Source organism: Penicillium expansum, assembly GCF_000769745.1.
Source record: "Penicillium expansum strain MD-8 chromosome Unknown contig88, whole genome shotgun sequence".
In the NCBI taxonomy this organism is placed as follows: Eukaryota; Fungi; Ascomycota; class Eurotiomycetes; order Eurotiales; family Aspergillaceae; genus Penicillium; species Penicillium expansum.
Window position 1 is genome coordinate 22,519 of NW_015971533.1, and position 26,450 is coordinate 48,968.

General features: G+C 47.4%; 12 protein-coding genes across 12 annotated transcripts; 8 read left to right on the forward strand and 4 right to left on the reverse strand.

The window, feature by feature from the left end:
* Positions 1–427: 427 nt before the first annotated feature.
* On the forward strand, positions 428–1,014 carry PEX2_031680 (VOC family protein; the record flags this gene model as incomplete). The annotated part of the gene is made up of 4 exons (XM_016740443.1): positions 428–570; positions 627–789; positions 850–941; positions 996–1,014. The coding sequence occupies 4 exons, from the start codon at positions 428–430 to the stop codon at positions 1,012–1,014; spliced, it is 417 nt and encodes a 138-aa protein (XP_016592945.1).
* Positions 1,015–3,068: 2,054 nt separating this feature from the next.
* On the forward strand, positions 3,069–3,993 carry PEX2_031690 (nitroreductase family protein; the record flags this gene model as incomplete). Its single annotated transcript, XM_016740444.1, has 3 exons — positions 3,069–3,524; positions 3,613–3,727; positions 3,788–3,993. The coding sequence occupies 3 exons, from the start codon at positions 3,069–3,071 to the stop codon at positions 3,991–3,993; spliced, it is 777 nt and encodes a 258-aa protein (XP_016592946.1).
* Positions 3,994–6,960: 2,967 nt separating this feature from the next.
* Positions 6,961–8,014, reverse strand: PEX2_031700 (uncharacterized protein; the record flags this gene model as incomplete). The annotated part of the gene is made up of 2 exons (XM_016740445.1): positions 6,961–7,320; positions 7,439–8,014. 2 exons carry the CDS (start codon positions 8,012–8,014, stop codon positions 6,961–6,963), a joined length of 936 nt encoding a protein of 311 aa, XP_016592947.1.
* A 1,411-nt stretch (positions 8,015–9,425) lies between these two features.
* PEX2_031710 (uncharacterized protein) lies at positions 9,426–10,253 on the forward strand (the record flags this gene model as incomplete). Its single annotated transcript, XM_016740446.1, has 1 exon — positions 9,426–10,253. One exon carries the CDS (start codon positions 9,426–9,428, stop codon positions 10,251–10,253), a length of 828 nt encoding a protein of 275 aa, XP_016592948.1.
* A 455-nt stretch (positions 10,254–10,708) lies between these two features.
* On the reverse strand, positions 10,709–11,859 carry PEX2_031720 (inositol-pentakisphosphate 2-kinase; the record flags this gene model as incomplete). The annotated part of the gene is made up of 2 exons (XM_016740447.1): positions 10,709–10,915; positions 11,017–11,859. The coding sequence occupies 2 exons, from the start codon at positions 11,857–11,859 to the stop codon at positions 10,709–10,711; spliced, it is 1,050 nt and encodes a 349-aa protein (XP_016592949.1).
* Positions 11,860–12,799: 940 nt separating this feature from the next.
* PEX2_031730 (thiamine-binding protein) lies at positions 12,800–13,593 on the forward strand (the record flags this gene model as incomplete). Its single annotated transcript, XM_016740448.1, has 4 exons — positions 12,800–12,853; positions 12,930–13,035; positions 13,333–13,435; positions 13,527–13,593. The coding sequence occupies 4 exons, from the start codon at positions 12,800–12,802 to the stop codon at positions 13,591–13,593; spliced, it is 330 nt and encodes a 109-aa protein (XP_016592950.1).
* A 313-nt stretch (positions 13,594–13,906) lies between these two features.
* PEX2_031740 (uncharacterized protein) lies at positions 13,907–18,047 on the reverse strand (the record flags this gene model as incomplete). Its single annotated transcript, XM_016740449.1, has 3 exons — positions 13,907–14,676; positions 14,737–15,108; positions 15,560–18,047. 3 exons carry the CDS (start codon positions 18,045–18,047, stop codon positions 13,907–13,909), a joined length of 3,630 nt encoding a protein of 1,209 aa, XP_016592951.1.
* Positions 18,048–18,343: 296 nt separating this feature from the next.
* Positions 18,344–18,978, forward strand: PEX2_031750 (cytochrome c oxidase subunit 7; the record flags this gene model as incomplete). The annotated part of the gene is made up of 4 exons (XM_016740450.1): positions 18,344–18,375; positions 18,553–18,773; positions 18,835–18,866; positions 18,958–18,978. 4 exons carry the CDS (start codon positions 18,344–18,346, stop codon positions 18,976–18,978), a joined length of 306 nt encoding a protein of 101 aa, XP_016592952.1.
* Positions 18,979–20,747: 1,769 nt separating this feature from the next.
* Positions 20,748–21,140, forward strand: PEX2_031760 (fungal specific transcription factor domain-containing protein; the record flags this gene model as incomplete). Its single annotated transcript, XM_016740451.1, has 1 exon — positions 20,748–21,140. One exon carries the CDS (start codon positions 20,748–20,750, stop codon positions 21,138–21,140), a length of 393 nt encoding a protein of 130 aa, XP_016592953.1.
* Positions 21,141–21,561: 421 nt separating this feature from the next.
* PEX2_031770 (uncharacterized protein) lies at positions 21,562–22,551 on the forward strand (the record flags this gene model as incomplete). The annotated part of the gene is made up of 2 exons (XM_016740452.1): positions 21,562–22,026; positions 22,099–22,551. 2 exons carry the CDS (start codon positions 21,562–21,564, stop codon positions 22,549–22,551), a joined length of 918 nt encoding a protein of 305 aa, XP_016592954.1.
* A 347-nt stretch (positions 22,552–22,898) lies between these two features.
* Positions 22,899–24,493, reverse strand: PEX2_031780 (Pyridoxal phosphate-dependent transferase, major region, subdomain 2; the record flags this gene model as incomplete). The annotated part of the gene is made up of 4 exons (XM_016740453.1): positions 22,899–23,317; positions 23,379–23,856; positions 23,932–24,269; positions 24,334–24,493. The coding sequence occupies 4 exons, from the start codon at positions 24,491–24,493 to the stop codon at positions 22,899–22,901; spliced, it is 1,395 nt and encodes a 464-aa protein (XP_016592955.1).
* Positions 24,494–25,417: 924 nt separating this feature from the next.
* Positions 25,418–26,098, forward strand: PEX2_031790 (glutathione S-transferase family protein; the record flags this gene model as incomplete). The annotated part of the gene is made up of 1 exon (XM_016740454.1): positions 25,418–26,098. The coding sequence occupies one exon, from the start codon at positions 25,418–25,420 to the stop codon at positions 26,096–26,098; it is 681 nt and encodes a 226-aa protein (XP_016592956.1).
* Between the last annotated feature and the right edge of the window lie 352 nt (positions 26,099–26,450).

Below are 26,450 nucleotides of genomic sequence, written 5' to 3' on the forward strand. Positions count from 1 at the left end.
GGCTGGGTTGCATGAGTTTATCTTGCGCTACTTATCCCTGTTGCGGCATTTATCTCGTCCAATACCCGATGATCTCACTGCTTGCTGAGCCACATCATGCCAAGGAATATACATGAAGCTATCCTGCTCGGGGCTTCAGCGGGGTAAGTGGAATGATGACTTGTGGCTGCATCCTGCCTCGAATGGTGGATTTTGATTGATAGCATGGGCTCAGCCACCTCGCATACCCCTCTCGTTAGTCCAGATCCAAATATCTAGAGAACTGTACTTTGTATAATCCAAAAGTATAGATAACAACCTCGGGTGTATTGGAGTAGCCCCCGAGCCTACATATGATGAGTCATGCTCCACGGCCCCCGCGGGCCCCTAAGGCACCTCTGTTAGGCAACCATCCTTGAATAGCATCACATCTACTGGTTACCCAAACATGGCTGGGAAATTCGCTGTCAAATCTCTGGACCACCTGGTCCTAACAGTCCGCAACATCCCTAAAACTGTGGCATTCTATACAACCTACCTCGGCATGCGGCACGAGATTTTTACCTCACCAACCAACCAATCCATTCAGAGGTAACCCCTCTTTTTTTTTACCTTAGTGGATGTTTAAAAGGCATTGACGATAATAGACATGCCCTCATCTTTGGCTCTCAGAAAATAAATCTCCACCAATCGGGCAAAGAATTCGAACCCAAGGCCCAGGATGTCATGCCAGGAAGTGCCGATTTGTGTTTCTTGACAGACGAGAATGTGGAAAAGGTCTTGGAAGTATTCCAGGATGCCAGAGTTGAAGTATGAACACTCCATATATTTTTCCTATATGGCGCAGATATAGACTGACGACCTCTACAGGTTCTGGAAGGCGCCAAGGTTGTAGAAAGAACCGGGGCCGTTGGAAAGATTCGTAGTGTATATGTGAGAGATCCTGATGGAAATCTTATTGAGTGAGTATTTAATCCTTTTCTATTGGAGAGCTATTTAGTTAACCTGGGTTGCAGACTGTCGAACTATGTTTGATGCACCAATTTGGGTATAGTCACAGACATTTTTGTTCCCTTTTGATCCTATACCTTTTATACGCTCCTCCTATGAGCAGAATAGGACGAATTCCGGTTATAACAACCACGAACAACCCCAAGAATATCACAGATAGCTGTAGAATGATCTACCAAACACATCTAATGAATATATGCTGTGAGTGCTGATGAATTCTGAGTTGCCTCGACTACATACCTGAAAATCTATAGGCTTGACGAGGGACATTGCAATCTAGGATGGAGATGAGCAATTATTTCCAATAGTGTTATCTTATTTCAGTCGGGTTTCAAGACATGCATCTCTGCCTTTTCTAAGCTTGCACATCATCACAGTCAGTAAAACCAATGATCTCCTTCCAACTATCAAGCATTTCCTGTTCGCGGGCGATACTTCCCTCAATACCAACATCAATAGACACATTGTAAATGTGCACCGATATCCACGCCGTTAGAAATCCCAAGGTCATCAACTCAGTGATTGTTGATCATTGTCAGCAAAATTTTGCCCACCATAGAAGGGTCTAGAGTATGTTACTTATGTTGTTTGAAATGGTTGGCTTGAAACTATCACTTTAAAGCTATCGCAGACGGTTTATGTTGTAGTATCTAGTCTCCATCGATTCAGCATGCTACTGGATCGACTATGGTTAGTTGCTTACTCTTGGAATTCATTGGATATTCTGGGTCAAGTATCTTCTAGGATTTTGTATGTGGTATAATGTAGACATATTTTCGGCCTACTAAACAAGATACTAGGTGCTTGGTAGAATCACGAAAACCCATCCTTTCACCTTGCCAATCAGCCAATATCAAGCATTCTCCATAAAATATTGGTGGTCATTACTTCCTACAGGGTCAAATTTTATCCCCAATGTCAATCTCAATATTAATGACGACATCGTGGATCAGCCCTGGACTGAAAACAAGCAAAACAAGATAGGGCCGCTGCCCTTTCTGCCCTCTCGCGTAAACAAATGACCCGTATAAAGTAGAAGAAAATAAGGCCAATCTTGAGCCCTGCAACCTCTAAAGAATAGCGCGAATTTCGTCGAATCCCCGAAAATGTTTTGGAGTTGCTCAATTCGTCTCGAGAGTATCATTTCCCTTGATATGGGATGGTTTCTTGAAAGATGAAATCTCGACAATAAGCATGAAAAAAGATTATAATATATTTTTTTGCTTGTATATGCACAGCTTTGGGAATCGAATTTATTCCGTCTCGATATCAAAATCGCCATCTAACAGGTTCAGGATAATTTGATCCGTGATGGCTCCCGTTCCCGGGCGGGTCCAACTAGCTCAGGTACGCGATGCCTTTGACTTTTTTCTTTCTTTCCCAATGGCACACAGTGATGCTAGTTTATCCGTTACTTACCTTTTATGGTGAAATTGATACCTTTATATGTTTCAAGACGGGTCTCTGAGCCTGCCAATTTTACCTTGTGTTTTGCAATATGCGTCATATGTGTCCATGCTAACTCAAGTGAAGTCTCTAGGTATCTTGCTGGAAATAAGGCCTGATTCTTTTAATATCATTGTACGGAGTACGGAGTACGGAGTAATGTTTGCGACATTCAAGAATACTAGTTAACTATGGTGCAAGGGTACATGTTTCTGACCTCTTTTAGGCATATGGTACTTTGGTTTTGACCCTAAGTTTGTAAGATAACTGCTAAATAACTTCAATTATGATTCATTTATTCAATCTATGTTTTCCCTAATACTCCCATATATCACTGGACAAAGTAATCAATTTGTGATACTAACCAATTGCTGATTAACCCAACTGCCAGCTGATAAATGATTACTTAACTCCGTAATTCCGCCCGAGCGGGAACTCACGATGGTCGCCTGAAATTGCCCCGAGCGCTTCCCAGAGCACGGGATGGGGTATACCTAAGCCATAAGCCACCGGATTAGCAATTGAGTAATAAGCACTAGCCTAAAAAAATATACGGGACATAACATCCATGGATATATAAACGACATATCCGCACACCAAAAGCTACCTATAAATTAACCCAAACCGCCAAGATGACAACCCGCCTCATGCAATCCCGCCTACAAGCCATAACCCGCGCAGCACTATCCAGAACCAGCCCAACACGTCTGGTATCCACCCACCAAACAACTCCCCGCTCATTCTCTTCGTCAACCCGCAAACAAGCCCCAACCCCAGCAGCAAACATGCCCAGCACCCTAATCGATCTAGCCAAGAACAGGCGCACGATCTACAATCTTAGCAAGAAAAGCCCAGTCGCAGACTCCAAGATTGAAGAGCTTGTCAATGCGGCCATCCTGAATGTCCCCAGCGCGTTCAATACCCAGTCCACGCGACTAGTCGTTCTCCTCCATGATCAGCACGATAGGCTGTGGGATATCGCTATCGAGGCCTTTGAGGGACTTGTTAAGGCGGGTAAGATCCCGCAGGAGCTTTGGGAGAAGCAGACGTTGCCTAAGTTGCTTGGTTTTAAGGGAGCGTATGGAACGGTACGTACTTTTTGCTTCCCGTTTGAATTTGGTTCATTTCCTTGAAATTCGAGGTACCCAGTCTTATCCATAGCTAATCAATGCCCAGATCCTCTTCTACGAAGACCCAGCGCACATCAAGCCCATGCAGGAGAAATTCGCTACCTTCAAGGATAATTTCGTGCCGTGGGCGGACCACTCCAATGCCATGCATCAGTACTTCCGTATGTTTATTCGTTTCTTTTTCTACGGAATATTTGTTTTCTCGATCTAACAGTTACCAGTCTGGACCGGCCTTGAAGCGCTCGGCTTCGGTGCAAACTTGCAGCACTATAGCCCGCTCATTGATGCTGGTGTTGCGAAGCAGTGGGATGTGCCCAGTGACTGGCGGAATGTTGCTCAGTTAGTCTTTGGAAATCCCGAGGGTCCTGCCGGGGAGAAGGTGCAGAAGCCTGTCGAGGAGAGAGTTAAGATTTTTGGGAAGCTATAGATTAGATATAGATATAGATGAGGGAGGGATTGGGGTATATATATTTTGGTATAGATTGAATTCAACAGCTCCCTTGTAAAGAAACCACAAGGCCTTCGTGACTTGGAATATGTCTTCATGTCTAGAATGATTGTCAACCCCAAGACAATGCATATTTTAGTAGTTCTGTTGATAGACTAGTTGTGCCCTTTCAGTTCTTCTATATTTGTTGTTTTTCTGTCAAAATATGTTCAAAAACATTTCACTTGAGAATTCCGTTGAACAAAATCAAATCAAATCATCTGTAGATGCCATTGAAGACGCTAGTCATGGCTCATCTCGTCATCGTGCTTTCCTCCTATCGTAGTCTTTCCGGGTCAATTCAACTGGTCATTTCATTTTTCTTCTTTGTAATTCACATACCACTCACATCAGGTATCCTCTATTATTAAATCTCAAGTTGAGGGTGGATCACTCTCATGTCTTTTTACAGATTACCTTCGTCTTATCCGATTATGTCGTACCTTGACCCGTCGATGACTTTAGGCTATAGAGTCTAACCTACAACTTCATTTCTACTTTGACTGCCAAATTATCACTTCCTACTTTCCATACACCATATAGAATTTGACCCAAATGCCAAACATTTCAGCTTTTGTGTAACAATTATGGTACTGGTTGTCTTCGGGTTACGCAGATGGTGATGGTCATTCTGATCACTGTGATCATTGTTGGGCTTGAGACATGGAAAGCAAAACACAGCCGATAAGTGCCATCTCTCTATCTTGGCTATTTTATAATACTCATAATGGCTGTATTGTAGACGGGTATCTCCCAACTTCTACGACGTGTCCCTCCCGTTTCCCAAAAATGGCCGACCATTGTGATCGAAGGGGGAATCTCAGAACCGTTCAGAACTTTGAAAGCGGATGTATCATGGTGGCAGACTCGCAGGGCCTATTCAAGTGTGGTCATTGCGTCGATCAACCAGATAGCCCCAAAGACCACCATGGAGTTTGATCCCAATGAAAATAGTTTTGAGTGCTGGCTTCTCCTGACATGGCTCGTCATCGTTCTCAGTATGAATCATTTTGGTATCGATCAAGGCTGGTCTGGTGGTCTGGAGGGGTGGAGATTCCCCGCCTATGCTCCTATTCGAATCAATTTCCTCCAGCGTCGATTTCATCTTAATGATCGGTGCAGCGACAAGGTAATGATCAAGACTCTCAAGCCAGCGAAATTTAAATTGATATCTTCGGTCCGTTGACTGTTTGGACCTGAATTTCAATTGACACAAGTCTGTCTACTCGAGTAACGGACAACAGTCTTCAGCTTAAAGTGAAATGCAAGTGATCCATGATTGAACACTCTGTCTCTTCTATTTTCCCAGCCCTTTGTTGTTTACCTTTTCCCTTCCCTTTCCATTGCCTCCGTCCTATACCCGAAGATTGATATGAAAGCCATAGTAATGTAAGAAAAGTGGATTTGAAAAATCAAGTCACTCAATCTGTCCCGCTTCCTAATTTCAGAACCTCTGTGAGAATGTCACAATCAAATGCCATGCCTTGCTGGATTCACGTTTTATCGCTACAGTAGTTTTGGCTTTTCTTTCCTCGCGGGGAGTACATATATCTCTTCATCCTTCGGTGAGCGCAAAGCGATATCTGTTGTAAATGCCAGTCGAGGCGGACCAGTTGGACCCCCTAGAAGACTAGATGTAACAACCCCTATGCTTACAGGGAATAGATGTGCATCAAAGTCCTCGTCTGGTCTTTGGCACAGAGACTCGATATGAGCACTACTAGATCCCCATGTTAAGAACCCCTGTGGCACATTTTGATGACTTCGCACCACAGAATTGACAAGCAACCCTATCACCATAATGCCCCCACATATTGTTGCAAGAACAATAGGTAGAATTGAGTATCCGACCGCTGAGCCATTAAAGCGGGAGGGAAGCAGCAGCTCGCCGTCGGTGTCGAAACCTATAGTTTGGACAACGAATAGACTTTGGGACACAAGCCAGTGAAGTATGATCATGGCGATCATAAGTGTGATTGAATATGTGAGGGGAAGGGAGAGTATATAGGACGAGCGCTGCATCCTAAGAGGCGTGGAAACGCGTAGTGACTTCTTTCCGTCTGGGCGTAGAAACCGTACCCACTGGTCGGCGAGAAGTTGATGTGTTAAGATATTGTTGTAAAACAGATAAATAAAACTAATGATGAGCTGGACAATGTTGGCAAGAAAAACGCATTGGACCAGGCTGTAGTTGCGTGTTTCGCTCCCTAGGCCGAGAAAATCAGCATTCAGGCCGAAGCCTAGATTGAAAATGGTCGGTATGCTCAATTCAAGACCTCGGGGTTTCTAATAGACAACGTTATCAACCAATATAGCTATTGGAGCCGCAATATCAAGGGCAAATCTAGAGTTTCTCCCCGTTAGCTCTTCGCCTCTGAATGGGTTGTGATGCGGTGCTTGTAGAGCTCATAGTGTTAAGGAAATTCCCTATATCTTAGGGCTAACAATTTTGAACCACGAAAGCCGGTTTTGGGGGCGCCAAACCTGTGGATGTATACGGACAGCCTGAGATTCCGATAAATCCCCTGGATGCTCTAAATACTCCGCGATAGCATCGCCTATTAAAACCATGGTTCTTTCTATTCTTTCTCCTTGACCTAAGCTAGCTTTTGTGCGAGAGGACCACCAGATAACTGAGATAAAGCAGCATTGGAGTAATGTGTATACACTTATGACTATGAAAATCTGTGTTCTATAGTGCAGGCCACAGCGACGGCTGATGTCGCTCTCGAGACCCACAAGGTAATAATCGACCTTAATCCAGAAAGGCCTGTTAGACTCATTATCCCCTGGGTAATTATAAGTGAGGACTGTCCAATTGTCCACAAAGGTTTTGGCCTATTCTCTCGAGTATAGAAGCTTGAAATCAAGGTTATAAGCTTGACATATCCACCAGGGTGAGCGGCTCTAAACGTCCCACCCTGTGACCCAACCACTAATGACAGGGCTATTATCATTCTGGGCCGTTGTGACGTTAGATGTAACGACAATCACGGGCTTCTTGGTTTTCAGAGGGTCGATGTATGAATCAATGCACTCTTGCTTGTCCAGGCGTGTGAAATTGGCCATCTGGGAGTATAGGTCATACACCGGAGACCAGTCGTGTCCAGAAGATATCTGTCGGGGAGGATCTGAGGCCCAATCACGTCCTACTGCCTGGAAGTCGCTTGTAACGGTAGCCGATGCATAACTCACGACTGGGGTCGAGGTAAAAGTGAGGGAATTCCAACTGGGAGACAGCGCATAGCAAATATCAGAATCATACTCCTACGATGTAATAGCAGACAACTCACAACAAATGCAAACAGATTGACAAAAGCCCAATCCCTCCCCATTGAAATATTCTGTTTCGCTTGATCCATCGTAGATTCCGAAGGCTCTGTACCCCAATATCGAGAGAGATACCGCGAGAATGCGCGTCATCCATCTCCCGTCGAGACGGAGCGACCAAGATTTGCATACAATAGCTGCCAGCACCGAGAAACAGGGACGATACCACGTTCAGAACCATATGTATCGCGCTGTCGATAGTTGTTACCTCGGAGCAGTCACCCATACGTAACGTTCCTATGCCTCGCGAATCTGGGGGGAAGTATACCCAAACACAAACTAGTGTCGCTATATTTGCTAAACCGATAATAGTGGCCGTGATGAATTGGTTACGAAGCATTTTGGATCGTTTGGATGCCGCGGTCTTGCGTAATTTAGAGCGCACATAATTCTCGTCGATTTCGGGGATGTATTGACCCAACACTTTCTTATTTGCGTATCTCGAACAGAAAGGATGATCTGAACCATCGCAGGGCTTATTGTTGTGAGATTGTTGTGAGTTATCTTGATCCTGGTTCTTATCTGTGACGATTGTTGCCGGTGTCAAGATAGCATGGTCGGTCGTGTTGGTGGGTGTTAAAAGGAGAGGATCGTTCTCGTTTGGTGGCACCAAGTCGGTCAGGCCGCTCATTTCGATACTATTTCTGGAATCCATGAGGGAACTTCAATATCCTCCTCACTCTGTCCACCCTGACAGCTCTGAGCAGCAACGCCGCAGCCCAAATCTCCATCGGTCTCTTCAATGGCCTCGGTGCACTGGGCAGTCAAGGGGTCCCATCCGGCCAGATCCCAACCCCATCCAGCACGCCCATCCCCACCCTGCTGAAGATACTGGCCACGCCAACCGCGTTTCCATTTACGGTACCTAGCTGGCCCACCGGAGTGCCGCACATTAGTCCCTCTATGACACCTAGCTTGCCTACCAGTGTCCCGTACGCCAGATTCTCGCCCCTCTGAGATATCTAGCTAGTCTACCCTGGTGCCGAACGCTAGCGCTAGCTCTGGTAGATTAGTGGATAGCTTGCCGCTGGGTAGCGTGTTGGGTGGGGCTGTTTAGATGTATCCTCGGCCTAGGGGTGAGAGTCCCTTCGACTGGTACAAGAGGGTGGGAATATCACTGCATAGGATTGTCAGTTTGGCTAGTTGAGGTACTGGGGTTCTGTGTTGCTGTCTTGAATGAGCTGTGAAGGAGGAAAAGGTGTTCACTTGTGTCATTATATGTTACCTGTTGGATCTTCAGTTGTGCTGTGACATCGTCGAGTAGATAAGTGTTAATACATTGTAATATTCCAATCCCACCGCTGAGATCAAGCACCACATGAGCTATAGGCGCCTTCGCAAGCTCAGGTAAGAGTAATTCACTAGTAATAGACAGTCTCAAGCTGCGTAGAAGATTTCGCCCTTGGAAATTCACATTCCTCGCATCCCTTGCCATCGCAAGATGTGCGAAACAAAATCCAGGGGACTTCGTCATTTAAGGGAAGAAATGGGCGCCTGGTCATATTGACGTTTGGAACATCAGTTGATCAAAACGATATGACTAAATGGAATGGATAAGAGAACTCAACACGCACTGTGAGGGGTACTGCGGGACTTGTCAAGGCCTATCTTAACTATACTTAGAAGCCTACGATGATAATAGAAGGAGAAGTAGGAGAAGCCGAAGAATTATGTAGGTCCCTAGGGTTGAGTACACATATAGGTGAGAACAAGGCGGAAAAATAGGCGGTAAACAATTATATGGGTTGGCGCGATGGTGTCTCAACCCGCCGGATTCAGCCTCTATCCTCTCTTCCCCTCATCGCTTTATCTAGTCTTCTCAGTTGTGAGTTTGTCCTCCTTGAAACCCAAATTTCTACAGCTAACATTCCATGCCTAGGTCCCCAAAACATTACAAATTAGTGTTCTAGACAATTCGTCAAAGTGCTGTACCCATCATGGCCTGGCATCCAGACGACCCTATAACACTTCCCAGTGGTCGTCTAGTCTGCCGCTCACACAGACTCACAATATGTGGCTATTGCACCGTGGATTATAGCTTTATGGACGAGTTATTAGAGGAGGGGGACGAGGACGAGGACGATGAAGACACAGAAAACTCGTACCACAGCGACTATACCGATGACGACATCGATATCTCCAATGGAGATGAACCTCCCCTCGGTGTGTTTGCCCCTTTTGCCTCTGGCACTGAGCTCAGAGTAGGCACGGGACGCATCTTCCCCACGAAGTTCAATCCCCCAAATCCAAGTGACACGCCCACGTCGCTTTTCCCACTAGACAGAGCTAAGCAGGCCACGCCACCCGCATATCGGTTCATTCGTCGCAATGCCGAAAACGACCAATTCCTGGTTTATACGGATGGGGCCTGCTTAGACAACGGCGGTGAAAATCCAAGAGCTGGTTGTTCCTTTGTGTACAGAAATTCGACGCTGAACCCTACAGTCTGTGGGCATGCAAGCTTTCCTCTCGAAAAAGAAGGTCCTACTGGTATGGAGGGCCTACAAACAAGTAACCGGGCTGAATTACGCGCTGTAATTGCAGCTACGCGATTTCGATACTGGCTTGGCGAAGGATGTCGCTGTCTAGTTATCGCTACTGATTCTGAATACGTTGTGGAGGGTATGACGAAATGGGTTAAAAAGTGGATAAGGAATGATTGGAGAACGAGCTCAGGACTACCGGTCAAAAATAAGGATCTTTGGAAGTGTTTACTCGGGGAGGTGGAACGGTGGGATGAGAGAGGAATGCGTATTCAATTCTGGCGTATTCCACGAGAATGGAATACAGAGGCCGACCAGCATGCTAAAGTAGCTGCTAGTAAGGATGCTTCTCAAAAGTTCGGGGATATCTCCGGCGTCCTTGTCTGAGAAATCCCGAGCACGGGGTTTTCAGATCTATCAGCCGGCTAAAACATAGCCCTGGGGAAATCCAAGAAAGATTTATCAATTTCTTAGGCTAGTGCGAGCTTATGGAGTTTGGAACAGCTTGATATAGCTTGCTAGATAGGGCTTAGATGACTCTTTTCGAGCGATATCAGTTGTGTTTTGTTTACAATATTTTTCATATTCGAAGAAACGTGCAGTCATTAAAAAACAAATCAGAAATCCATCCACCCTTGCCCAAAACCAAATGAAACCGTGAAACGACAAAAAAACCGCCCGAAAATAAACCATAAATCCAAAAATACTATACACAAGCCCGAGGAGCCACACCAATCACACTCAAGACTTCTGTTGTCTTCGCTCGAATAACCAAAAATGAAAATGAAAATTGCAATGCATCAAGAACATCAATCGCCATCCCAGACGAGGTTGATATAGTCTCATCCTAAATGAGACTGAGAGGGTCTTCGCGGGGTATGTAAAGCGCATTCACCCGATTCTTGACTGGTATTGCTTCCCCGGTACCAGCCCTGGTCAATGAGCCGTGTTTCCAGGTCGCGCCAGTAGCCGGCTTTCCCGCCGGCGCCTGTCTTCAGATCGAGGTCGCCAAGACGGATTTCAACGGGTGACTTTTCGTCGTGGGGGATCTATAGAGAGGTCAGTATTCGAACTTTGGATTGTGTTCTCGTCAACGTCAAGATCCTCTGTCTGCTGAGAAATATCATTAGACTTTGTAGCATGCACTCACCTTGATAAACATCGTACAGTCCCGCAACGTCATCGCAAGCGACATCTCCCGAGACTGCGCCGCCGGACCCTGCAATCCGACATCCCTCTCCGTCTTCTGCAACGACTGCAGTCTCTGCAGCGTCGGGTTCCGATACAAAATCCGAGCCAGTCGCGATCGATCCTTGCACCCCTTGATCAACCCCGTCGCCCGCAGCACATTCTCATACTGCTCCGACACCAGATCCAGGGGACAGAACGACCGCTGTTTTTTCAGGCCTTGGATTTGCGATTCGCAGTTTTTCATATCCCGCAGCGCACAGGTCCGACACCTATGTGCTGTCGCGGGCGCTGATGGCGACTGGTTGAGCCATTTAGGTTTCAGCTCGGCTAGACTCGCGCCGAGGTCTCCGGCTGTCGTCATGTCGGTGATGAGGAGACCGAATGGCTCATGCAGACAGAGGTAACTGCCATGACGCTTTTTTGGACGCGCGCCGTTTAGTTCTGCAGTCCGCAGTTGCTCGTTGTAGCTGGTAAGGAGACCCTCTGGGAGTCTGATGAGGGTTTGATCAACTAGTTCTTCCGGGTTGAATAACGGTCGGATGATACTGTCGAAGTTTCGGATAATCTCGGTGTAGGAGATGTCGGCTGCGGTTTCTTTGCGGAGTCGGAGTAATTTCCCCTTGAGTTGGGCTGGTAGGTGGCAACGATCCGGGTCGTGTGCAGGTGGAGATAGTGGCTTCTTGGGGTCTTTTTTAGTGAGTACCGGGGTTCTGACGAATCGATAAATCACGTTTGCTCCTCCCTCAGCGAGGTAGACAAGTTGAACCCCCGAGGGGAGTTCAAGTAGATTGGGTTTGGTCATCCGTTAGAGGGATGGGTGTCGGGCTGGAAATCCAAATTATCTCTGTGATCATGACGTGGCTAACGGATGATGTAGTGATCCCCGCCACAAATGATAATGTATTGAATGGACTCTCAAGATCGAAAGGTTGAGTGTGTATTTTATGAAACAATCTTCAATAGATCGTGCATATGCATCCAGTGGAGAGAGGCTCAACCCGATCCAGAGGGGCTAAACCGAGTTTAGCCAGATCTCACTTCCAAGGTTGGGGTATCCAATCAGTTTCGAAGCACAAAATTTAACTAGTACGCTTAAGAGCACACAAAGGTCTTTATGTATGAACCGAAAGGAGAAGACTTTGAGAGAAAAAAAGGGAGAAGCCGGACAAAGAAGCCCGACATTCACTTAGAAAACCAAGGGTTCAGTGTTGTGGGGACTGGGTAGGAACCAGTGGCGTACCCCCCGGGGTCGATCATACTAAAGGAGTTAAAAGGAGGTTTAAAAAGTCCAAATCATAAAATCATGAAATTATCGAATAAAAGATCCCCATGAAGTTAGATATGAAATCCCTCAAGGGCAGAGGGGGGGGGGGAAACGCCAAAAGCACATTTATAGGACAATGGCGGTCAAGCAAATCTCTCAAACTGTAGATGCAGGAAAAAAGTATGCAGATGTGAGATGAGCCTTGGAAAGAGGCTCGAGGGTAGATATAAATTAAAAAGTAAGTACATCAATATGTAGTCAACATGTCGTAAATGTCGTAAATGTCGTAAAATGTCGTAACATGTAAATGCCCAAGTTCAGCCCTGCGGATATGGCGTGTCACACTGACCACATCCTCATCTCATCTCCCCACTAACATTACTTTGTATACTAACCCTCATCTCCCCATCTTCCTATTGAACGAATACTCTCTTTTACCCGGCCACCTGACCATCTCACCATCTCATCATCCTCCAATATGGCTAACATCGCAACCCCCGCTCACTGCGTCGCCGATTTCTGCCTGGTTCCCGTAAGCCTCTAAGCCTCTAACCCCGCGGACGAGTCATATTCTCCTATCCACCTGCACACTAACAACATAACCCCAGATCGGCACCTCTTCACCCTCAGTTTCAGACCAAGTCGCTGACATCCAGCGATTGGTTGAAACATGCGGCCTGAAGTATGTCATGCATTCCGCAGGCACAACCCTCGGTACGTATGGAGTACATCCCTCCAGACTATAATACACTACACTACGTAGTATTATAGTATCATTCCAGTATTATACCTCGGCCACATCTACAGTTCCACTTCCACTTCCGGTTCCACTTCCTATCTAGGTGGAACTCGTTCCTCTCCTCTCGGCTGTATCTGTCCCTGCAGCTGAAACTAAAATCACAGGAGAGAAGGAGATAAGGAGAGAGCCGAGAGCCGAGAGCTGAAAGCTGAAAGCTGACAGGCCTGTGTGAACCTAGTTCTATATTTACTAACGATTTTGTTTCTTTGTAGAAGGATCTTGGGACCGGGTTCATCAGGTTATCGGACAGGCGCATACGATTCTTCATCAGCAGGGGATTGTTCGGATTCATACTGATATTCGGGTTGGGACGAGGTGAGTTTGTTTTTTTTTTTTTTTTGTTTTTTTCTATGCACCTTGCTCGTCTTGGCGTAATCCATTTCCCATTGCTAATCGTCTCTTCTAGGACTGATAAAGTGCAGTCCTTCGAGGATAAGGTCACCAAGGTGCAGCAGATATTGGGAAAAAAGTAGAGTAGAACGAGTTCAACTCCGAAATTCGAAATTCGAAAAATACGAGGCAATTGACTTTGAATCATTCCATTCGTAGAAACTATATCACTAGATATTCCGGGGAAATCCATCCCATTTCCCATTTCTAATCCAAAACGCCTTGTCCTTGAATGCAAATACCCTTACGGAGTATATCCCTGCACTATGCACCTTCCAGCCAGGGCACAGCCCCATACCGCCAGGACTGAAAAAGATATCCAAGAAACAACGTCAAAACGCTCCAAAAATAAAAAACAAAAAACAAACAAGAGGAACCGAGGCCAAATCACTCAGCTCAGAAGGAAATCCCTCCGCCGAGAAGATTCCCCCAGTTCCCGCCAGTCCAAATCCAATTCCCCATAGACACCGACGTGCCTGACCTAGCCGATGCCGCCAGTTCAACCAGCGCCTTGAACACATTACTCGTCGACGAGGCATCACTAGTCGAATCCGCCGAAGTCGACACAGACTTGCGACCAACCGCATTGGTAACGTTATTCAAGTTATCGACGGTATCAATCGCCGGACCGCGATTGAAGAAGTCCACCAGGATAAAAGTCGGCTGTCGCCCATTCCACGCCTTCTTGCAGGTCGTCGCCGCAGTACCTAGGTTACCCGTCCCGCCGGACGCGGCATTTGTCGTCCCCACGTAGCTGGAGTTCGGGTACTCGACGTCCAGGATCGCGAGGGTGTTCGAGTACAGGAAGTGGTTCATCAGTGGGAGGAGATTGGCCGATAGTGCGGATGCGCTGTTGTCTTTGTATGTTGACGGTCGGTCTACCTCGCATGTGAAGTTCGAGGCGGAGGTTACATCGTATGGATTCTCCCAGACATAGCTCCATTCGGACATGAGGTAGGGGTAGCTAGTGCTGGTGTCGAGGGAGGCCACGAAAACGACCAGTCGCTTGCCGTCGTCGATCATGGTTTGGAGGGTTGGCCAGGTTGTTGGCGCGGTGCCTTGGGAGGTGGGCTCGTAGGCGTAGTCAGTGATGTTGGCTGTTGTGAATTCGGTGTTGAGCTCCGAGGCTGTGGCGTCATCGGAGTTGACTAGGAGGATTGTGATCACTATTTTAGACGGGCTGTTAGTATACCCTCTTTCTAAATATCCTCGTGGAACTAACTCACCCTCGTTTGGATTGTCATCCAACCACGTCTTGATATCCGTCAGCCAAGTGCTCAGCAATCCCGCATCGAGCAGGTCGCAACTGGTATGGCATAGACGCCATTGTGAGTTGCTCTTGTGGACTTGGGCTGTTACTAATCGGACACCGGCTGATAGTTGCGTTGGAGTGTCGTAGTACTGGTTGGCAGCTAGCGAGTTGCCGGTATCACTGTCGCGCACAAATGGACTGTCGTGGGCGCCCAGATGTGTAATTGCTCCATAGGTCTTGGAGCAAAGATCAGGAGAGTTGTTGCATGCTGTCGTACGCTTCGTTTGGATCAAAGGGTTCGCAAGGACCACAGGCAACAATGCCAGGAAGTTGAATACTCGCATAACTGTACACAAATGATGAGATGTAGAAATATAACAATATAACAATATAACAATATCATACGAAAGATCAAATATAAATAAGAAAAAGAAAAGGAGGCACAAGACCTCAAATAAACAAAATGTTTACCAGGCCGCGTTGCCCTCTCAACTATTCTTAGATCGGTGGATCGACAACTGCACTGCCATTGGCTTATTCACCCCAATCGACCTCTTGGATTTGTGACATAGCCCAGTCTTCTAGGCATTACTCCGTAATTTTTTTAGCAATGTGCCATTTTATAGATGAACTTTGATTGATCCTTGATGATCAATGTCTCAACTGCGGAGGAAACATACGTGTACATATACGATTCTCAAATAAGATGGGTAATATAATCAATTATTTACATATTTGCTAATATACATGGGACGCAGAGTGCAAGTATCATAGTCCTTTAAGCGACAAACGTATACCTGGGGCGCGTCGCTTCGTTCTGCTCGCTCGTGGCGGATTCACCAGCTGCTCTAGGTTCTGTTCCATCCCATCAAAGAGAGATCGATCGCCCCAGGCCTGGAACACATCGTTCAACACTTGCTGTAAAGAGTACGGGTTCCGCCGCCGTAGCATGCGATTCATGCGCCGAGCCGACAGAACATGGTGGCTGTACAGCATGGCCAGCCGGTGGCGAACTGCCTGTGAGATCAATCGCTTGTCAAGACGAAGACCGGATTGTTCCAGCTCTCGAAGTAGAATCAGCCCTCGTACCCATGGAATGAGTTTTTCGTCCACTTGGGAGTTAAGCGGGGCGATGGCAAATTTCGATGCGGTGGTGTCCAATACTCGGAACATGAAGCCCCAGGAGACGATGGCGGCTTGCATTTGTGGGTTGAACACCAGATCGAGCATCCGCCGATCGCGACCGTTAGCCTGCTTGGTGGGATCGAGAGAAGATATTGGGGATGGAAGACCTGCCCAAGGCTTCTGCCCAGGGCTTTCAGCGTATTGGCGGACGAGCCACAAACAGCAATCTCGGAGTTTATCCCAATCCGCCCATGCTTCTGCCATACCCAGACGCTTGAGCATCTCAATCCAGAATGCAGCACTAACATAACCTCCCGCGGGAACCACACGCTTTAGAATCTTGAAGATGAACATCACTTCCTCAACGGCAGACAAACGTTGGCCCGGCGGCGGGCGATGGTTCATTCGCCGAGGGGTGAGAATCTGCTCGGCCATAAAATCCACGCTGTCTTCGCCCAATGTCCGGCCACGAAGAGCTAGCTCGTCGGCAACCTTGGACGCCGCGCTCAGTTCCCAGGCCGCGATATGCTTTCGAAAGTGAATGTCGTAGAGGTCTGGTGCTCCCGGGTATAATTCTGTCAACACCGCTAGAGTCATATTGTATAATCGCCAATCCCGGGCCATGTAGTAAGATACCAACATTGACTCCTGCATCCGCTTGTCTTCGAGAGTGTCAGGATGCTGATCGCTGCGGAGGATGTCCGAGAGAAGGATGTCGCGGTTCTGGGTTGCAAGTTTTTGAACTAAACGCGAGAAGACAGTGCTTCCTATAGAAATGCCGGACTGCTTAAGTATTTTAAGCTTGTCCAAAAGATCTTGGTTGCCATGAGCTCTTGTGGCTAGTTCGCGCAACGTCCGGTGGCCGATCTCCGATACACCGAGCATCTTCAGGCCACCAACGATCATATCAAAATTGAGAGCACGAGTGGCAAACAGCTTGGCACCAATGTCATCTTTGAAAGGTTTTTCGTCGTGCGACCCCCTCCCCACGGATTTTGGAGTTGTGTCTTTTGGGCCAGGTTGGTCAATCGAAGCTTCGGTATCAAATCGCTTTTTAACATAGCCACGGAGTCGATTGAACTCTTTCCGTAGCCCGAATTTCTCAACATATTCTAGCAATGGCTGTATCTCGTCAGGGCTCTGTGGGTGATCCTGACGTCGAGCGAGGAAATGATGCATCGAGATCGCCGCCTCTCCGTGGCCTTGCTGCATGAGCATCGCAATGACAGGGCCATAAAAATTATGGTCGGGGGTTGTGGAGCATATGGTTTGGAAAGCCTGCAACCCCGGCGACAAGGACGGCCGCTCGAGATCAGCCAAAGTCGCAACTTCCGTGCCAGCCGGAAGAGACGAAGAACGGATCGCCGATGGAAGGATTTTCAGCACATCAGCTGCGCTGGCTAAATGAGAATTTTGAAGCTTCTTGTGCCATTCGACCGCACGTTTCGTCAAGCCTTGGCCAAGAAGTCCACTCACCACGCGCTCATACAGCTGTGGCCATCCGTTGCCTTGTTGCTCCCGTAAAATGACAGCATAGTCTAGAACTTCCTTAAGAAAAAGCTCTCGCCTCAACCCCATGTCCACAAAGCTCTGCCAAAAGAAGTCCGCTTGCTCTCCTACAACTGGGAGCCGTACACCATCCACTCGGACCCTCAACCCTTCCCATATGTCAAGCGTGCCATTGTCGCCGTAATGACGCTGGCGGTATCGAAGAAGCTCCTCCCACAGATCGAAATTATTTCGATGCTCTGGATTATCCACTAATCGTGTTCCAATGTTGTTGAGGTGTCCGACGTCCGATTCGAATTCGAGCTTGTCCGGTCGGAGAGACAGAAGTTTGATAGGGCATTGTGTTGTGTTATTATGCGTTTGGCTCTGCACAAGAGGTGTGGGCTCAAGGGTATTCAGTTCGTTCGAGGTCTCAATGTCGTAGATGGGAAAGCTGAATGGCCGTTTCCCTCGGCATGAATCCTCAAGCTGGTTCCGGGTCGGGCTATTGTGGGGTTCCTCGAGTGGTTCTTGTTTGGCGCTTCGCGAATGACATCGTAGACACTTGTACCTGGTCTCCAATTGCTCAATTCCGATCGGTGTTGCTGTGAGTGTGTCAAGGATCGAGACGGCGGACGGCCTCTTCAACAGTCGCAGAAGCGCCGGGCGCATGAGTGATTAAGAAAGGAAAGTCGGGAAAGGAAAATTCTCGATGCCAAACATCCTTCTTCGAGCTCCCCACGTCAATCCAAAAGTTTCGATGCCGAATATTCAAAAGTTGATACGCGTCTGGTACTTTTCTGGCGCTTTTCCCTTTTGGGATGATGACCAGATACAACGTCTGATTCGATCAGGTGATGCTCGGCACGTGACACGATATCCAGCTCATTCCGGGACCAACTTCACATCCACATCTTGCCCCCGTCGTACTTCACATCCCCGCTCCTTCTTCGCTTCCAACCGCGAAAATGTTCCGTGCTACTAGCTCCCGCATGGCTGGGTATGTACTCCCTTCGAATCGCAACACAAGCCCCCCGCGCACAAACCCGATCTTGAGAGTGCGCCCATCGAATTTCCTCCCGCGATCTTCGGAGTCCAATTGCGATTGATGCTGCTGCGGGGCCCTGCTATCCCGCCATATTATTGCAGATTATACTGACTAGTTGGCTCTGCTTAGCTTCGTGTTCCGTGAGAACCGTGTGCCCTACTACCAGCGTCTCTTCCAGAACCACGATGGCAAGCGCCAATGGTACAAGGTCAGTACACTCCGGAAGGGGCATATGCCCTCAATTGAGCTTTGGAAAGAACAAGAAACTAACATTGACATTGTCTCGCAGACCTCCCGCTCCGGTTACATCATGTACCCCTACCTCCTCTCGGTCTACGGCCTCGGTGCTGGTGAGTGGACCCATCTTCCGATATGAGATCCGGTCGAGCATAGAAAACTAATAGACAATAGCTACCACCTACGCCATGTGCCGCATGGTTCTCGTTAGTTGCACCCAACCCGCTACTTCTCATGCTCCGACGAGAAGCACGAGTAACCAATCTAATACGTTCACATGCTGACTTCTTTATACAGGGCCACAAGACTTGGTACTAGATTATAGTTCCTGAGACCTAGTCTGACAGATAAATGATGCCATTTGAGTTCCGTTGGTTATTCAAGCTGCGGCATCAGTTGTTTTTGGGTGGTGTATTTCTACTCCAGGAAGGGGTTAGATGGGTTGGCAGCCACACAGATTTGGAGCTGTACATATCATCAATTCAAGCGCCAATCCAAGAGATGCTGCCATATATCGTTTCCACAGTCTCACAGAAGTACTCGTTCGGATTCCTCGCCCCAAGCTGGGTGGTACTATTTTCGATAGAATAGAGATGGTTGTGTTATGAATCACAGCAAGCCGAAGCTGAGCTATTTTGACCTTTGTTGGACCTATCAAGCATCCAAGTGACGATAGCAATCCTGCTCACCATGAAGCACAGTATTCCAAGCTTCCTCGTATGTACCGCAGTGGAGAGATGTCTTATCCGGGGAAGGTCGGAATGGATGACGCATGACTTGCCTAGGTCATTCCGAGTTTAGGCAAGCGTTGGGTCGATCTCCTTTTACAGAGCGTTGTACTCTTTATAACTTCTGTGGTAGTTATATACATATGTAGTATAAGTCCGATTGTTTGATACTCCTGTGGCAAGCTTTAGGAATTCCGAAAGTCTCCAACATAGCAGCGATCGCAATCAACACAGTCTTGGAACATGCCATATCTTCAGTTCCAAATATGTGCCTTCGTGCATAGATAGCACGTGAAATCGGGTTGCGCTTGGGGATTATAGGCTTGTGCCAAATGGGTTACAGAAGAATTTCTATATGAGACTAAGATATATACCTTTTGACAGACATGGTTAGACACACGTGGCTCAGGACGTACGAGGTCATTCATTAATATCTGCTCAGAAAATAGTACAACAAAAGCTGATCATGAATGAGGCTGGGCCCGTGGACGTGATGCCCAAGACGGTTGGCATCGTAGGATTCAAGCCCCGAAGCCCAGGCGCGGCCCCACGTCCATGGGCCCTCCCGAAGTTGCCCGAATGCTTCACAGTTGATTACTCAGCGGTTTCACAGCCTCGGGAGGTCCACTGGCCAATTTCACGGGTGACTTCCGGCTTTAGGGCCATAATATACAACGGCTTTACTCGTTCGAATCCGTATATCCCCCGAAGCAAGACCATGCACTGAAATTATCTCTTTTGGTATAGTCTGCCAATTGGGCTCTTGGAACACCCCATGCTTCTAGTATGGCTGTCCTCATTGAGAGCCGTGCGTCCTGATTTTTGACTCTCACAGATATAACAATGGAAGACGAGAGTTTCACCTATTCAGAGAGGCCCACCAAGCGGGTTCGTCAGGCCTGTGAACCTTGCAGGTACCAGACCATCTGGGTTGTTAAAAGAGGTAGCTGTTAACCAATTTCTCAGGCGCAAGAAAGCAAAATGCCCCGGAGAGCAGCCAGTCTGTTCTTTGTGTGCTAGGCTACGACAACAATGTCTATACGCCGACGAAAGGCGTCGGCCACTTCCCGACTTGAGTCCAAGGCCCAATGATTCAGAACCTCGAACATCTCGGGTTTTGGTGAGTATTCCTTTTTTTTCTTAATGCAAGCCCCACGGCCTTTGTCCAAATACTAATGCCATCATAGGAAGATAGACTGCGAAGCCTTGAAAGCAAAGTGGGAGAGGTTCTGGATGTACTTGGGTAAGAACATGCAGGATCCCTATTTGAGCAATTACTTACTCGTAGAAACATGCTGCAGCTCGAGGAATGACCCGCAAATACCTACAGAATCTCTTGTTCCTTCTGCGGCGTTGTCAATGCCAAGCTCGTCTATTACCCTACCACCATGGGAGGAGATTATTCCCATTGCGGAGCTATATTTGCTATACTGTGACTCTCAGCCTTTACCTCTTTTCTACAGGGATAGCTTTCTTTCCACTCTGCAGACACGCGACACAGAGCTTCTTTTTGCTATATTGGCACTTGCCTTTCGCTTTTCATACACTTACCGCAACAGGGCCGATTCCACCAACCTGATAAATAGCTATGCTGAGGTTGCTCGAGGCCTCGTTATGAAAAGAGTCTCAGAAGGGCCAGTCGAGCTTTCGACGCTTCAATGTCTATGTATTCTGAGCTTGGTCGACTTCACGAGTACGAGCTCAACATTTCCAACATTTAAACCTGAGCTAATAGTATCTACCAGACGGTAATACACATCGTTCCAGCATTCACAGCAGCTTGGCAATGAACCTTGCTCAGTGTGCCAATCTCGGACAAGAGCCCCGTTCACCAACCAGTACCATAGTCCGCGAAGAACGTAGACGTTGCTTCTGGAGTATATGTCTTCTCAAAAGACTACATGGCGGTGACTTCCCAATCCCGGACATACCACAAGCCGGGGGCCCTCCATATCCCAAAAGCCCGGCACGACCTCCACGCTTCCTCTCTCCGGGGCCATCTACCGGCGAAATCCGGCGAAGTGACATGCAAGATGAAGGAATCATTGCATATGTGGTAGTGCTGAGCGAAGTATTTGCAAGGACAGCACGATACGTGCGACTTCACGGACGCCCAAGCAATGTCCCACCATGGTCTCCTCATTCCGAATACTCGAAAATTCTCGCTTTGCAAATGGACCTCGAGACTCGCATGCCGTATCTTCATCGGTTCAAGCCAGCCAACCTCGGTGAACGCTCTCTTGAGGAATTACAAATGCATCGTGAATATTGGGGCCCGTGGTTTCTGAATCAATTCATATATCATACCAGCCTTTGTCTACTCAATCATCCACTGCTTCTCTCCCTCAGTCTTCGGAATTTCCGGAGTACTATCCCAGAGATCTTCTTACAGCACACCTCGGACTTGATCTCCTCGCACACAACCTGGATCATTCACTTCATAAACTGCTTTGAAGAGAAGTCGTTTCAAGTATCAGATCCGTTACTAGGCTACAGCGCCGCCGTCGTCGCTACAATAGAGCTGCAACTCAGTTTCACAGATGATTTGACTATCAGAGAACATAAGCGTGAAAGATTTGCCAAATGTGTCAAGTTCGTGCAAACAATGGGAGAAAGGTGGCCACACATGGCGCAATTGGTATGAAATTCCGCTCTCTCGGATCTCCTTTTAGTTAAAATAACAATCTAACACCTCAATTCATATCAACAGGCACACAGATTACAGCGACTAGAAGACGCAGTCTCGGCAACCTACCAATCAGACCCAGGCGCGCAAAACCAAAGCCTTCTAATCGACCTATCCCGATTCTGGGAAATTCTCGAATACTCATCCAACAGCGATACAGACTCTGCTCGCCGTCTATTCGGGGAGTCACTTTATGCCGGTTCTTCTTCTGCGGGCGCAGAAGTATCTCAAACGTCGCCTTTGCCTCCGCCGTTCCGGCTGAGTGTCCAGGAACAAGATACACCAAATCCTCGGTCCCAATCATTCGGTGCCAACGCCCCCTTTCCTGGTCAGGACTACCCAACAACATCTTTGGTCTCCCCCCAGCATTTGACAATGTCCAATGATGAGTTCTCTATTCTTGCTGCCAATTTCTTTTCTCAGGGGCAGGAGTTTCTACGCAGTGGTGATAACTGGGAAAGTGTTGGGAATTTCTAAGGGCTTGCAACAGCAGGCTTCAACTCTTGTGTATCTTTATCTATTCTTTAATCCTGAGGTTGAATAGCTACAAAATTCCACGGCATATTGTTCATGGTGCATTGCATTATTTTACTCAACGTTTGATCCACATTTGTCTGAGGTTATACATAGAAAAGTCTTCTATACATTTAAGCCTTTTTTCTGCGGTCTAGCTATAAGTCTTGAGAACAGTGAGAAGATATCGAAGAAGAAATATCAAAAGACATCCAACAAGACTACTGAGAACACCACCAAGAAGAAAAGGATTGCGTCACAGGCTCTCATAAACAGCGAACTAATTTTATTTTCATAATATTATTCATCAACTACGACGAGGCCAAGGAGCCCTTGAATTCCTTGACGAAGTTGAACACCTCAGAGAAAGTGTTGTACAATGGCACTGGCGCCACACGAACAACGCCCGGCTCCCGCTTGTCACAAATGATACCCTCATTCTGCAGTCGTTCGGATACCTTGTGCAGCAAGCCAGGCTTGAGCAAGACACTCAGTTGAGCGCCTCGAGCATTAGGGTCTGAGGGAGTGATAATATCGAACAAGCGAGTCTCCTCGTCGGTATCCTTCAGAAGCAGGAACTCCAGATACGCCGTCAGCTTCAATGACTTTTGGCGTATATCGGCCATGGAGGTCTGATCGAAGACGGACATTGCCGCACAAAGACAGGTCAGATCAATAACGGAGGGGTTAGAGACCTGGAAGCCTCCGGCTCCGGGGATAGGTTTGAACTCTGCTGGTGATTAGTATATGCTAGAACATGCCTCGCACCACAGGAATAGGAAGAAACTAACTGTTATCCATCTTAAACCTCACCGACAGATCACCACCGTACCATCCTGTCAAGCGGTGACGGAACTGAGGAGAATCTGGCCCAGCGCTATAATCGACCTGACCATGTCTCTCATGCACGAAAAGACCACCCATCGCACCGGGCCCGGCATTGCCGTACTTGTATGTGCACCAAGCCGCGAAATCAACATTCCAGTCGTGCAGCTTCACATCCACATTTCCAAATGCGTGTGCCAAATCCCAGCCAACGACGAGGTTCTTTGATTGGGCGTACTTGGTGATTGTTGGGATGTCAAATAGCTGTCCGGTGTAGTATTGGATACCGGGGAGAAGAAGAAGCGCTGCGGTTTCTGCATGCTCGTCGATATAGGCCAGGATCTTCTCTGTCGAGATTTCGTGTTGTCCCTCATCTGGGCCAATGAGAATCATGTTCTCCTTTGAATCTATGCCATGCCAGGCAATGTGTGATTCAATTGCATACTATAAACATGTTAGTGGTGGATGATCACATTGTTGATCCTGGGAGGATCATTTCTATTGTAGGTTGTCACTCACATGATCACTAGGGAATGCCTTCCAATCCATGAGAATCTTCCGCTTGGTCTCAGTTGGCTTATAGAAGCTTGCAAGCAAAAGGTGGAGGTTCGTTGTCAACGTTCCCATGGCTGCGACCTCTTCAGGTGCGGCCCCGACAATGCGGGACATGGAAGCAGCCGCCTGTTCAGATAGGAGCTGCCATTGTTTTAATGGTGAGTCTTCAAGATCGGTGAAGTGTCCACAGACACCGATAGATGACCAAGTATCCAACTGAGCTTCCATATACTTCGACACGGCCTTGGGCTGGATGCCCAATGAGTTACCGCAAAAGTACGTGCTAGGCTCTGATGAGAGACCTACATGAGCTTGTTAGCAACAATCAAACTTATAATTTAGGCCCCGCAGGGATCTAGTTCTCACCTGGCTTTGCGAGCTTCTTCGTGGCGAGATTCGCCTTGGAGGGAATGATAAATTGGTCGCGGAATTCACGCAGAGGGTCCGCTGCATCCAGAGACGCAGCATACTCTTGTGATGCTGCCTCTGCAGGGAATACCGGCTTGGACACTTTGGTACTCGTCATGTTGGTGATAAATGCTATGAAATGTGTCGAATATGGTATAGGATTTGAGTTATAACCAACTTGGAGGGGAAGAGGATATTTAACACAACTGGGGAAATGTATTTGCTTTTTATAAGGCAAGCGCCAAATCGGAGACCAGGGATGTCCAAAGGAACTGCAACACTACTAACACGGATCATCTTCCGCTTCCGCCTCCCCGATCCGTCTCCATACTGTTCATTAGTGGTTGACCACATGGCTATCGTTACATCATTCTATTATTATTTATTTGATTTCGACGGGGAACATAAAAAATATACATCATGCATTGAATGCATTGAATGCATCATAACGCAGGAATATTTGCAGATGGTTTGCGTACTATGCAGCCCAGCAAAGAAAAGCAATCAAAATGTTGGAGTAGCAAAACAGTTTCTTTGTTGGATTGGCGACGTATGTATTGAGGTAGCAGCCAATGCGAATTTCCCAGGGTGGCGCCGCTTATCTGTGCCCAGTCAGTACTCAAGTCATGCCCAGCAAGTAACTTTTGTTTGTGTCATAGATTATGCTGTTTGTGCTGTTTGAAAGACCAACCTTAGAATGCTCTGCAATTATTAATCCCCCCCATGTTTGTTTGGTTTGTGCTGTTTGTGTTGATGACCAGGTCCAATCAACGTCCCGAGTTCCAGGGTTGGCTGTATAGTCTCCGTGGTTTATGTTGATTTATGTTGATACCTAAGGTAAAAGCGCAAGAGAATGAAAAGTCCAGCTGACGAGAGAATCAACTATCGAGCTTACCAAGCGTTCGGTCTTCTCGAGTGCCGAACTGAATAATTCATGTCCTGATGTTGGAGTACACCGGCGTATTTAAGTAGACCAACCCTCGATAATTGTTGTCTCTGTATCGAACTATCTTTCTCCAAATCAATCAATCATTCACTCGACATGTCTCTCAAAACCCTCACTCTCTGGACCCTCCGGGGCCATGCCGGCACGCCTAATCCCTGGAAGGTCCTCATGGTCCTAGAAGAGCTCAAGCTTCCCTACGAGCCTAAGATGGTCGATATCGGCGACCTAAAGAAGGAACCCTACGAGTCTATCAATCCTAACGGTCGTGTTCCCGCCCTCGAGGATCCAAACACCGGAATCACCATCTGGGAATCTGGCGCCATCCTCGAGTACCTAGTGGACACATACGACAAGCAACACACCATCAGCTTCATCACCGGCTCGAAGGAGTACTACGAAAGCAAGCAGTGGCTACACTACCAGGTGTCCGGCCAGGGACCGTACTTCGGGCAGGCCGCCTGGTTTACGATCTACCACCCCGAGAAGGTACCTAGTGCGGTCGAACGCTATGTTAACGAGATCCGTCGTGTTTCGGGCGTGCTCAACCGATCGCTCCAGAACAAGGAGTACCTAGTTGGCGGCAAGTACAGCTATGTCGATGCTGCTTTTGTGCCGTGGTTCGAGGTGGCTGCGCTCTTCTGGTCGAACGAAATGGATCTCGAGAAGAACTTCCCGCATGTTAATTCCTGGTTGAACCGTATCAAGGCTCGCCCGGCTATTGCCAAGACCATTGATGATAAGGCGAAGGCTGCGGCCGCGGCTGCGGAAGGGAAATAAGGCAATGTGATGGCAGATGCAACTCCTAGATAGAAGGCGAGGTCTTTATTTTTATTTTAGTTTTTGATTGAATCCAAATACGTATATCTTATATATTTAGTTCTACCCATCTCTTAAGCTAGCATCTTCGCAGTGTCAGACAGAAAGAATGGAAGAGTGCAAATTGGTGAAGCTGGTTTTGTCCTTCTCTGTATCAGACTCTTTGAGAGAATTGATTTGATGGCGATAAACGCAAGAAAGTACCATAGGGAGGGGTAAAGAGGATTCGAGGGCACAAATAGATGATAGGTATAATTTCCCTAATTGGCTAACATCGACTAAAATGAAAATTTCATGTTCTTCAGCTGCGATT